At 36.1% G+C, this 13,231-nt stretch overlaps 2 protein-coding genes across 2 annotated transcripts; both read right to left on the minus strand.

Annotated features, from left to right (window-relative positions):
• Positions 1-2,386: 2,386 nt before the first annotated feature.
• LOC107083322 (cytidine deaminase-like) lies at positions 2,387-4,875 on the minus strand. The gene is made up of 4 exons (XM_015372449.1): positions 4,671-4,875; positions 3,937-4,048; positions 3,102-3,159; positions 2,387-2,714 (listed from the first exon to the last, which is right to left on the minus strand). Exons 1-4 carry the CDS (start codon positions 4,831-4,833, stop codon positions 2,574-2,576), a joined length of 474 nt encoding a protein of 157 aa, XP_015227935.1. The 5' UTR covers positions 4,834-4,875; the 3' UTR covers positions 2,387-2,573.
• Positions 4,876-8,170: 3,295 nt separating this feature from the next.
• Positions 8,171-11,806, minus strand: LOC107083316 (trypsin-like). Its single transcript, XM_015372441.1, has 6 exons — positions 11,676-11,806; positions 10,386-10,457; positions 10,137-10,287; positions 9,826-9,967; positions 8,821-9,072; positions 8,171-8,404 (listed from the first exon to the last, which is right to left on the minus strand). Exons 2-6 carry the CDS (start codon positions 10,447-10,449, stop codon positions 8,255-8,257), a joined length of 759 nt encoding a protein of 252 aa, XP_015227927.1. The 5' UTR covers positions 10,450-10,457; positions 11,676-11,806; the 3' UTR covers positions 8,171-8,254.
• Between the last annotated feature and the right edge of the window lie 1,425 nt (positions 11,807-13,231).

The raw sequence follows: 13,231 nt of genomic DNA on the forward strand, positions 1-13,231 counted from the left end.
ATATGTTGCAAATAAACAATGTGATTTTCTGGATTTTTTTTCTCATTTTGTCTCTCATAGTTGAGGTATATCTATGATGAAAATTACCGGCCTCTCTCATCTTTTTGAGTGGGAGAACTTGCACTATTGGTGGCTGACTAAATACTTTTTTGCCCCACTGTAAATGGTGTTAACCTTTGGATAAATGTAACTCTACCAAAAGATCGCATCAAAATAACCATATTTCCTGTACGTCCAAATAAAAACTTAATTTTAATGTGTTTTCTGACTTGACTTCTGGCTATCAAGTAGAGGACTGCTTACCTTAAAAACCCCTTAAGTCTCAAAACAAAAGAAATTCATTTTAAAATTCTCAATAACCATACAGAGAACTGTTAAGACAAAGATTTAATTTTGACACTAAAAGTTGTAACTTTTGTCACAATGATATTGACACAACTGACCATCTCTTTTTCTATTGTGAGCCCACTGGAAAATTTTGGGAACACTTTCAGGCCTGGATCTCTACAAAACCTTTCCTTTCCCATCCATAAGAGAGGATATATTATTTGGAACCACCCTCAGACAGAATTTCTGACCTCATATGCAACAGCCTGCTGATCTTTGCCAAATACTTTGTCCACTCCTGTAAATGGGGAAACAGACAACCTGACTTTTCAGCTTTTAAAAGCTTGCAGATGGACAAGCACCTCAGACTTGTTGTAGAACCCTTTTAACCCAGTCGAAATCCAATGGAGGTATTGTTTCAAGAAACATGGTTAAATATTAAAAGTATTTATTCCAGTGATGTTCAACAAAATCATTGATACTAGCACAAATTGCAGAGGAAGATCTCACTTTATATTAGGTCTTTAAGTTCTGGCCATTTCAGTCGAAGAACCCCACTGACAAAGGGACATGGAAGAGAGAGTTTCTGCCGTCTTTCCCTTTTTATTTAAAAGTCAGTCAGCAAGTGTCCCCCAAAGTCCCCAGTCAATATTCTTGGCTTTCTCTTTACAAAACTGTGAGTATATAGTGCTGGACTAGTGGTCAGAGCAGTGCACTTGTGCTCTGAGAAAGTTGCAAGAGCCCGGTTTGATCCCCACAGCTTCCACTTCCACCCTTAACCCCACACTGCTCCCCAGGTGCTGTACAATGGCAGCCCACTGCTCCTCAAGGGGATATGTTAAATGCAGAGATACATTTACTCCAGTGTGAGATCAACAAAGTTATATAATTAATTATTATTCTCACACAGCCTGCAGCATTACCATATAAGATGATGCTGGAGTGGCTCTGGCCACCATATGTCAGCATGAGAATGGCCATTTAGGCTGACCCACAAAGAAGAGTGAACAGATTTAACAGATGTAACAGTTATTTAAAACAGAAAATAAAATAAAAAGAAATTAATTTCCACACAACCTGAAAGAGATGGAAAAAAATGGAGTATACAGCTACTTGAGCCTATGAAGAACTGAAGCTATTTGATGAGAATTAGTGCTCCTTTGTCCCACCCGTAGACAGCTGGAAATAGGCACCAGCACCCATCGTGACCCCGTTTGGGATAGGCGTGACAGAAAATGGATGGATGGATGGATGGATAGTGCCCCTTTGTGTGTATTTAAAAAAAAATCTATTTATGGTTTTATTTCTCTCTCTGGTGTTAATCATCTGTCGCTTTATTTTCTCCCATCTTATAATCTGTGTGCCTTAAACATATAAGACTCCAATTATCCCCTGTTTATACATGCCATATGTTTTTCTTACATTATGTTTGAAAGTTTAAATTAAATAAAAAAAAAGGTCTATGGTTGGAACTTGGCAAACTAATGGCGGAGGAAGCACGAGCATTCAAATGTAAGCTCCACTTGTTTGCTGCATTTTTGTCACACTGGCAGAAAATCACAAGTTAGGAAAAAGAAAAAGTCATAATTTTTCAAAAGATAAGTTACTCTTATTTTTAAGAAAGGGGCACATGTTTGATCTCATGTGAAGCTACGCCATAGAGCTACAGCCATGCATATCAGTTATCACAGTCTTGCCATGGCAACAGCTCCTTTCCTTTCCTCTTTGAGGCGATTCTAATTTATACGTGCTCAACTGTGAGAAACTGACTTCACAAAAATCAAAAAAATCTAAAAGTGACTAAATTAGAGACTGTGGTGTCCCAAATAATTCATATGAAAAAAAAAAATAGTCAAACCAAGTTTTGAATTTATATGTGATTTTTTTAAGCTAATTATAGTCTATGTTCGCGTAGAATTCTGCAAAAATGTGTTTGTTTTTCTTAGATTCACTTCAATTTTTAAAAGTAGAGGAATTATAAAAGATCAAAAACAACAAAACTCAAAAAAGGCAGACGTGCGATGAGTTTTATAAATCAGGTTTTTATCTGCCCCCCCAAAATTTCCAAAAATTAAATGAAGCTAAAAACCAAATCCAACTGCTAGAAAGCTAGAGCACATTTTCTATTTTAAAATGACAAAGCTGCAATAACATATATCACAATAGAAACCATTAAATGTGAAAAGGGATGTATGTGTGAAACAACATGCAATGTAAACTTAAAAAAAAAAAAAGTATAAATATGCTCAGAGATTGCTGGGAATGTTGGACATCTTCTTTTTGGACAGATCTTCAGGACCAAAAGAGTCCGGTAGCAGCTCAGCCACAGTCATCTTCTTGTAGGAGAAGTCAGACTTTGTAAGATAAACCTCCCAGTCACACCCAAACTGTAGCAAAAACAAAGATGAATAAAAACCATAGAAAATTATATGCAAAATTCAGGCATGTCAGTAACATAGCAAACAGGCAAATGAAATCAAGTATGTATGAGACTAATAAAAAAATAATAAAATATGAAAAAGACAAGTAAACCAGAGTCGAGATAGGTTGAAGAGCAACAAATAAAAATGTTTTCACCCTCCATAACCCACAAACTCTTTTTGCACCTTGTGTGCAGCACTCTTTCACTGAAGGAGCTTTACAGATTCTGTTCCAGCTTATTTGCTACTCAAATTATTAAACTATTAGCATGTTCTACCTAAAAGTCAACTAAATAATCACAGCAAGAAGAGAAAAACAGGAAGTGTAGTGAATTGTTTTAGAAGATCTCCTACCTCTCTCATGAACTGCCTGCAGCCACCACAAGGGGAGATGAACTGGTCATTCAAATCACTGAAAGAACATAGTAAAGAAAATGTCCTTAAAGCAAGAAAAAAAGGATTTCCTCAGAAAATCTGAAAATAGTGCTGTTTTTTTAATCAAATACCTGGTCTGATGTGAAACAAGAACTTAATTATTTTTATTATAAGAGCAGAAATAGGATATAACTGTAAAACAAATGCAACAGAAATACTCCTACACTGGTACTATTGAATGGGTACAATTATATTTTAGCAGTAGAGCCATCTATCAGCTAACTGAGCTACAATATTCAAGAAACGTTGATTGGTATTTAGCAAAAAGAAAGGAAGGAAGATTAAGTGAAGGTAAAAATGTGATGTGAGAACCATAATCATCTTAATAAGCTGAAATGTGAGACAAAGCTGTCTGTGTCAAGCATTTTTCATTGGAGAAGTAAATCATTTTCCTGAAAAGGTGTGGTGCGTATTTAACGTATAAATCATGTTAACGATGGACATATTTCCTAAAAAAAATACAAAATTGCTTTTGTTTTGATTAAAGTAATATAGGAAGAGCAACATTTGTGTCTGTGAGAACTTTTTCACACCTCTCTAATAAGGCGCTCTGATCCAATTACAGTAATTAAGGAAATCTCCGATTATGTTCAGGATTGTTACATGCAAAAAAGAAATGAGAAATGAAGTAACTCCTGGCTTAGCAATACAGTAATAAGACAAGGATGATTAGTTATATCCTGTCATACTGGTAGCACCAGTATGACAGGATATAGCTGTATTCTGCAGGCATCAGCTGTTAGTCATAGGTTACCTGGCGATGGCAATGGCTTTGAACTGTCTGAAGCCATCCGACACCGCCTTTGCAATAGCATTCCTTTCGGCACACACTCCCAGATTGTAGCAGGCGTTCTCCACGTTACAACCTGCCAGAGGCACAAACAGATGTAATGTATGGAGCCATAAAGAGAACATCTGTAGGTGAAGAGAACAGGCTTGTTTACTTATTCAGGCCTTTTGAAATAGTAACTCTCTGGGTCTTTGCACTCACAGCTGTTAGTTTGTCATTCACCTCTCAACCTACCCCCCCACCCCCACACCCTCGCCCCCACCCACACACACACACAAGTTATTGAAAACAGGGGACTTTTCAAGCTTTCTGCTGTCCAGTAATGCAGCGGGAGATCTGTGCCTGATACAAGGTGAGGTAGACAGAGGTGCTCGGATGTTAAATGAATCGAAATCATGAGAGGAAGGATAGGATTCAGTCAGATCATGACACCCGGTCACCCGAGAGGATTATTGATTGATAGACTGAAATATAATCCTCTGAATTTTGTACTAAGTTGACTTGCAGGTAATAATTAACATACTTAAGTAGGATAAACTTCAGAAGAAAAACTAAATTTTTAAGTTCTAAGTTTTGAAGCCTCATTCTAAGAGTCAGAAATGCAGATTGAACACGATGTACTGATCATTTTATATGAGTCTCCTCAAATCAAATTTCATATCTGTTCATTTTCGTATTTGTTGACACATACAACTTACCTAGAAACACACGGTCATCGAGGGTCCGGAGTGCAGCTCCCACTCTGAATTTGCTGTATGGAGAGTAAGAAAACTTTTTGGCTTCATGAGATTGATGGATCAGATCTTTAACTTCCTCCTGCGACAAACGTGAGACCTCCTGTGTGGACTTGACTCCATCCATGCTGCCTTTTTTTTTATTCTGATAGGTTGTTTCTACGTATCTGTATCAGACTGATGTGGTCGGGCTTTAAATGTGAATGGGACAGAGGGAGAGGGAGAGAGGGTGCATTCACAGAGCCAATCGTCTGCTGGAAAACAAACTTAACGTGCTGTCATGAAGAAAAGGGGAGGAGGTTTGGTTGGTGTAAGATTTATTAAGTATTATAGGACAGGTTGTGACGAAAGAAGCTTTGACGTAAAAGCTGAACGAATTACCAACAACATTGCTTACACAATGCTTCTCCAGAAAAGGACACACAGTTAAAGTTTAATGTGAAAATGAGAGTTTTTTTTTGTACACAAGCTTACTTTTTATCCGAACTTACTGTTTTGAAGGCAATGCAAATATACAGTTAGTAGAAGTTATAGTCATTGGAGATATTTGGTTTTGAAGTTTAAAGATAAAAAGAAAATTGCATTTAAAAATAGCTAATTCTGCTCATATTTCCTGTTGTTTAATTACGTCACTCATTTGTTTTAGTTATTTAATTATAGACTTTAGAATACCAGTTTTTGCAACTAACATTTTAGTCTATTTTATTTCATCATTTTAAAAAGTCAATCAGATGTTATGAGTTACTCGGCACTTGACTACTGTAGGTATTTTACCAAATATTTATTTACTCTTATTTGGGTAAAATTTGTGGATACTCTACCTGCGTCTGTTTGTCCGTCCATAACACAGAGTTTCCCAAACTTTTTGACCTGAGTACCCCTTAGGCCATTTTTTCTTACCATTTGTCCCACTCTCAATCAAAAGTGTTGATGATTGTCCAAAAGTGGAACGTACAATAACTGAAATGAGGACAAGTTTACTTAATCTTTTAGTTTGAGCACTTATTTTTTAAATAATTTTATGTTTTTCATCTCAAATAAAAAAAACAACAACAAAATAAATATGTTTCCTAGAAGTTAGTAAGGAATAAAAAATAAATACAAAATAGAATCTACCTGTATTTATACGCTGGAGCTCCTCTGTCATGATTCTGAACTGGGAACAAAATACTGAACAAAAATTATAGTCAGACTGACTTAATTAGTTTAACTTAGTTTTTTTTATCAAGTCACCTGAGCTGCTTTAAGGAGCTCTGATAGCTCAGTGTGAAAAACAGTCGATCGCAGGCTTTTCTCTACATGCAGTCTGTTCATCTGCTTGGTTTTGTTCTTTGCGGAAGCTGCAGGTGAACTCAAACATACAAGATCAACTTACTTTTTGGTTGATCAGAATCAGAATCAGAATCAGAATCGGGTTTATTGCCATTGTTAGTGAAGGAGTTCACAACTAGGAATTTTTTATGGTACAAAAAGTATGGTATAAAAGCTTGCTTAATTTTTCAATTTGTTCCTCAAAAAGCAGAACAGATCTGAACCCTATTTCTTTTACTACCTATTTTCATGTAAGCCTTGCAATGCATGTATTTATTTTTTTCATAACATCCCAGTTGTTTCGGTGTTACTAAGTTATTATTACTGTTTTATTTGCCTTGCCTTAAAAAGTTGCTAGTTATTTTTTCATTGTACTTTTTTTCTCTGATTCTAATAAATGACACAAATAAAAAAAGTATAGTTTTCAAATTGCTGTAGTGTTCCAGCAAAAACTTGTCTTTCATCTAATTGTAACTCTGGAGGAGCTGCAGATATCCACTGCTCAGGTGAAAGCCTGATTCTCTGAGTATCTGCCAGCTTTTAGACCATATATACATTTTCTGGGACAGCCAGAAGTTAAAAAATTCTGGAGGAATGTCAAGAAGATTGAAGATACAATAAGAATGGACATTTCAATGGACCACCTCATATTCCTGGCTGATCTGATGTGTTGTTGAGGACCAACAACATATTTTACATTTCATTCTATTGTGTAATCAGCATATAGCACTGTATATACTATGTAGGAGTTAGCCATCCATAATAAACATCTAAGTATTCCTTTGTTTATCATTTATCTGAGTATAAATTCATTTATATATTCATTCATTGTATTTATTCATTTATTTATTGTATGTGTTCATATTGTTGCCATTGTAGGGTAATAAACCTACAACATATTTCAATCTGAAAAACTCACACAGACAGAAAAGATAATTAGAAGAATTTATTGATAAGAAAGTATAGTCTTTGGCGCTCAGACCTCGGCAGGAACATTCATGCTGAATTATGCTTTAACATGCATGAGTAGATGAATGTGAATAGGGATGTTCCCCCCGGCCAGAAACTGGTGGTGGTTTGATCCGAGCTGGTTGACAAGGTGATCTGCTGGGCAGAATTGTGGGACTAGAAGACTGAGGGAGCTGACGCCGGGGCTTCACTCAGACTCGGGATATAGAGGTCCTGCTCGGTGATGCAGGTACCGTGAACTGTCCATGATGAGCAAGCATGAAGCGACAGTGGAGAGGAAAAACTCCCCTTTGGGAAGAAACCTCTGGCAGAACCGGGCTCAACATGGTGGTCTTCTGCCGGACCAATGCGATGAGACGAGGGATGGTGACAACTGGGATTAATACTCTCTGATGAGGTTGAGGTGAAGTCGTGTCATGAAGGACGATTCAGCTGCGATGGCGGAGAAGGGGATGGAGGTGGGTGAATTGTCGTCTGAATCAAAATCCGACATTGCGATTGCAGGATAGCGGCTGGGGTGAGATTTAAAAGGAGTTTATAAAGTGGAAGCAGGACGCTGATTGGGCTTCGTGCTGGAGTAGTTCGAAGCTGATTGGCTCGCTTCGGAGACGGATCAGCTTCTGATTGATGGAGGTAAGTCAGAGTTTCTTCAATTGAACTTCCGCTAGAGCTTCATTTTTATTTGCTTTCAAGGTATAATGTAATGTTAGTGTTAAATAGTAAGTCATACATTGTTAAATGTTTTATTTTTTGGTAAAAATCTTTATGATTGAATTAGTTTTGATACTATGTCTAAGTTTTATCTAATGACAGTAAACATAAAAAAGTGTTGCTTATTAACAAAACAACTATAAAGTATGTAGATATGTATTTTTTCTTGTCCATGTTTCACCTTAAAATAATTTAAATGACAGAAAATAGACAATTCTGTTTGAAAAAAGTTTTTTTTTTAGATTCTTTTAAAAAAAGAAAAGATTGTAAGGTGGATAAAATCCCACACAAAAATCATTGATATTATACGCTGAAAATGCATTTATTTAAGTTATTAGGCTTGTGGTGGTGAATCTGTTATACTAATATCAATAATCTTAGTTGGATTCTTTGAAAAGAAAAGATGTACAAAGTGACACTCTGTGAGTTATGTCTTTAGGTCGATGTATACATGTTTATTAAGAAAAACTGTCAAAACAACCACAGAAAAACCTTTCAATTTTCTTTACCAATATAAAGATTAATCTCTGGAGTGTCTTCTTTGGCCTGGTGGGTGGTTAGCTGTTCTGAATGGCCCAGTCGATCCATGACACATAGTTTCTCACATTACTGTAGACGCCGGGGTAATAAGAATAGGCACACCCAATGCCCCACGATACAATGCCTTCCAGTTGGCCGTTGCAGACCAGCGGCCCTCCTGAATCTCCCTGCAAAGGGCATATAAAGGGGATATAATTGGTAAGATGAGGTTTATTTTAAATATTGTGACAATAACCCCTGAACTGTATGCTACTGTAGCAGTTCTTCATATTGTGGTAACCAGCAGCTGTCAGGTTATTTTACTTTGAAATCTTATGACAAATAACATTAGTGTATAAAGTTTGATAATATCTTCATTGTGCTTAAAGCTTCTTTCACAGAATTATCTGGTTAATGGAATGAAATAATGAGTTAAATATTCATTCTAACCAGCAACAGTGGAATCAGTTTTGTATTTATTATTATTATTTTTTTTATATACCAAGAAGCAAAAAAAAAAAAAGAAAAAGAAAAGAATAAAGAAATTAAGTAAAGCAGCTCTACTGCAGCCCCACCGCTTTGGAGCTGTGACGTAGCTACTGACCTGACAGGAGTCTCTCCCTCCTTCATGGGACCCAGCACAGATCATGTTTTTTGTGATCCTGAAGTAGTAGTAATACCAACACTCTGCGAAGTAATCCACATCTACAGACATCAGTTCAGGAGACAAGCTTTGGCCATAGACCCAGGTGACCCCCCAGCCGCTGACTGTGCACCGAGCAAAATCCTGTAGAGTGCCCGTCCGGGGCAAAACAACTGGGCTCACCTTTTCATTGATGACAGCAGGGCGGTCCAGCTGACCCACAGAGGAAAACAGCCTCAGTTAGTCATCATAAAAAGCTGCTCCTCAGTAACAAACCAATGATCAATGTTACTTTTGTATAATTCAGCCTGTTTAATTTGTTTTAGAATTTTCGGGCTGCAAAAGGTGCAGACAAAGATGAAAAAACCTTGCAGCACTTTAAAGATGTTTCTGTGAGTTTTGAAAAGTGAATAAAAAGCAGCTGCTGAATTAAACTGATGATGCCATTTCTTTGTTGCATTTCTTTGCAATAAGAAACATTTTCCCTAAAATATTAGACAAGGTCCTTACTGTGTTGCAATCCAATTAAAACAATGAATTTACATCCATCTGTAGAATAACCTCAACTGTCTTACTACTGATATTCATAAGTGCATTTTCTTCTGCCCAAAATTCTGTACATACTTTATTTAAATATATTACAGATAATTCATCATAGAGCACGCAGTGCAATATGAATAGATTGAATGTAGAAAGGACATAAATAAGAATATGCAAAAAGGCAAATAATACAACAAAAAATGATGTAATGTTTCTACACATTGCAGTTCAAGTATTTCCAGGTTTTTGTCTAATGCTCTATGATAAAATGCCACAGTTTGTATCCACTCTTTGGCCTCTTTTATCCCATCTCTGATTTATTATAGTCTAAAAATCCTCCTGTATACTGTTCTAATTCCTTACTCAAAATAATCACATCCCAACCAAAACGTTTCTCTTTGCGTGATCTGCCCCTGGGTTTTCTACCTTAAGAAGCATGATGTCATTGTCCAGGTTCCAGTAATTAAACTGGTAATGTTTGATGATTAACAAGACGTCAAATATTTGCTCGAATCCCTCTTTTGTTTTGATGTTGTGCTCCCCCAGGACCACTTTGATCAACTCATTTCTGCAGGGACAAAAGAAAAAGCATGCAAGATTATCGTTGCTTCATGTCGTTTCTCTCTGTCAGATAAAAAAGCAGACAATGATACACTTTGATGGTTGTGATTCGCATTAACTTGGATATATATTAATATTTATGTAGTAGGTGAAGTTGGACATCTGCAGTAACTTACGGCCTCCAGCAGTGGGCAGCAGACACCACCCACTGAGGGTGAACCAGGGTGCCACCACAGAAGTGGTGGCCTCTGAACAGGAGAGAGGCTTGATATTTGATAGAGTAAGGCTCCACCACTGTGCCACCAATAATTCTTTGATCATTCTCAACTAAAAGAGAGAAAGAAAAAAAATAAAATAAAAATGTTTTCCTTGTATTTTTATCCACAGGAATATCCTGTCAATAAAATAGATATATTATTTCTTACCTGCTAGATTGACAACAATCATTGCAAGCAGAAAGATTAGACAGAAGGGGGCCGGATGCATCATATCAGCTACTATATCAAATACAGATAATATAAAAACAAGTCAAGACAAAATTTCCAATAGTGAAAACAATGAGAAGGACTCTTTATAACATCATTATTTTAGTTTAAGCTGCATAATTAACCACAGATTGTTTCCACACAGCAGCAACAACATGATAATCGAATGTATAAAATGTGCAAATAACAGTATACAATGAAATGTGACATAACAGAGTAAAATATGATGCAACGGAATGCAAAACGTTAAATGACAGGGCCACATTTACTTTGATGTCATAAATGATGTTTCGAATATTTCCAACACAGCATTATTAAACGTAGCATAAATGTATAAAGTGCAAAGTAAATAAAAAAAATGCCCTTACATTTTAGAACAGAGCTCAATAAAAGCTACGTGATGTAGAGCAATATAACACCAGCTAAAATAACAATATATAACTTCATGTAACATAAAATGACCGCATAACACAGCATTAACATAATATGATAAAACATGACATAACCCTGATGTAATGTTCACTTTTTAGAAGAGGCCTAACCAGATGATATGGGACTCATATTTGACAGAGAATTTATAAAGAGAATTTAAGATTATGGTGATGACAAGGACGCCGTCCAAATGCCAATGATTAAGCGTCAAATACCAATAGAGACATGTGAAAAGTAGGCAAGCATTTATGAGAAGCGTTTGATAAACTTACTGTCAATAGTTAACAAATTGAGGGGGTATGATATAAATAAAATGCAACAAAAAAAAAAAAAAGTTACATAGTTTTACTATTATTGTATGATCAAAGTGAACCTTCAGGAGTATTCGGGTCATCTGGTTTATGTCTTCTACTCTGCATGTACAGTGTTAGAACCAAATACACAGCAATTATGTTTCTCTAATCCAGAACAACCCCCCCAAAAAAAAGATAAGATAAGATAAAATCCAGAGTTGCTTTATGATGTCCTACTTAATATTTTGAATAAAAGATCAGCAATTTCAGTCTATAGTCCAACTTTTCTTTGTTTTCTTTTTTTATGTTACTGAAATATAAACTGTTTTCTGTTTTCTTAAGTTGTGTTTCTGTATAATGAAGGACTTTAAATTGTCCTGTTCCAGAAATGTTCCACATAAAAGAACATCCCGTGCCTTCTTATTAGTACATAGATAAATAAATAAATAAATAAATATGATTTTAAATTTTAAACCGTTTTATAATAATTTAAAAGCTGCCTCACCTCATCAACAGTTGCATCAGAAACCACCTCCTTCCTTGACATATAGCATGGACTAATAGAATCCCAAACATCAGGAGAAGTCTGAGACTCTCAGGACCCTTTTATACTCCAAACAAGCCTGTCCTCGTATTATCTCTCACCATTATTAATGTCTCTGTCACAATCAGAAAGTAGAGAGTCTGACCCAGTACAAGAAGAAAAAAAAAACCTCACTCCATCCCTCTCTTTTATTACACCTTTTCCTTCAGGGGCCTTTGTTCGCCCAACTTCAGCTTATTGTTCAGCGTTGCAGATAAAGCGAATCTTTGCAGACAGGTAACCCAACAAGCCAGAGAGATGATAACCTATACTTGTTTGACATGGTGTTTTTATATCCAGCGATGTTATGATTGCAGCCATTCTTTTCTTGAACAAGAAGAAGCTCTTTGCTCCTAGTCTTCCAGTAAAACTTATCAGTGAGCAAAACTTCAAAGCCTCTTTGTCGGTCTCACACTGAGTCATGATCTAAATGATTATCATGTTTAAGATGAGGAATATTTTAGATCAAATATTTGTGTTTCTAAGCTGTGATTCATTCAAACATTAATTTTTTTTCCCCATCAAAACCTGACTGATCTTCTTTTGTTTTTTTCATATATTTACATACAGAGTTTTCATCCATACAGGTGTTTGGTTTGCAGCTCCTAGCCTACATACAGTCGGCACTCCCCAAGGTGTCATTCCACCTGTGAGGGTGGAAGCTGATAGCATGCTCAGCTTTCCCTCAGGTGCAAAGTTGCTGTGGCAAACAGTATGCCTTTGTGCCTGGTGTGGTTATTACACAGGGAATGAGGCAGAGGCCTTAAACAAAACTCTAAACAAGGCTTTTCTTTTGTGAAAAATCCTAAGCAACTATGTCCTGATACAACATTTTACTTTTAGATGCAATGTATTGCAGCTTTGTCCTACACTAATATTGACCGTTACTATATCAACACAAATCATACATATTTCTATCGCTTGTATTGTAGTTTGAAATGTTAGAAAAGGCTTGATTATGTCCCAGTAATTAAACAGAAAACAAAAGTCAAAAAGCAATGGGTTACATAAACTGAAGCAGAGTGTTTTTTATTAGGTTGCTCAAATCAGAGATTTTAGCTGAAGGCTTATTTATGGTGATTTATTTGTCTGATATTGAATCTGTTTATTATATCAGGATCAGAACGAAAAACCCCTACAACTAACACTGTTTTGCCCAGAGTTGAGTTGACTTCTAGAAAGATGTACCGTAGTAGCACTACGTTATCACACTCTTGTTAAGTAAAGGTAAAAAGTAGCCAAGAATTTTACTCAAGCAAGAGTAGAAATGCATTTGGTTTAAAGGCTCTCGAGCTTATTTGACATCTACAAATGTTAAGTTGGCCAAAAAAGGCACACTGCAAAAACAACAAAAAAAATAAGTAAAAATGTCTTAAATTAAGTGTATTTATCCTTAATTTGAGTCGGTAAATGAGATAGTTTGCCAATGGAATGAGTATTTTTACACTTAAAATAAGATAATTGGATAAAATGCACTT

This window comes from Cyprinodon variegatus, unplaced genomic scaffold (assembly GCF_000732505.1).
Source record: "Cyprinodon variegatus isolate N-32 unplaced genomic scaffold, C_variegatus-1.0 Scaffold72, whole genome shotgun sequence".
NCBI classification, from domain to species: Eukaryota; Metazoa; Chordata; class Actinopteri; order Cyprinodontiformes; family Cyprinodontidae; genus Cyprinodon; species Cyprinodon variegatus.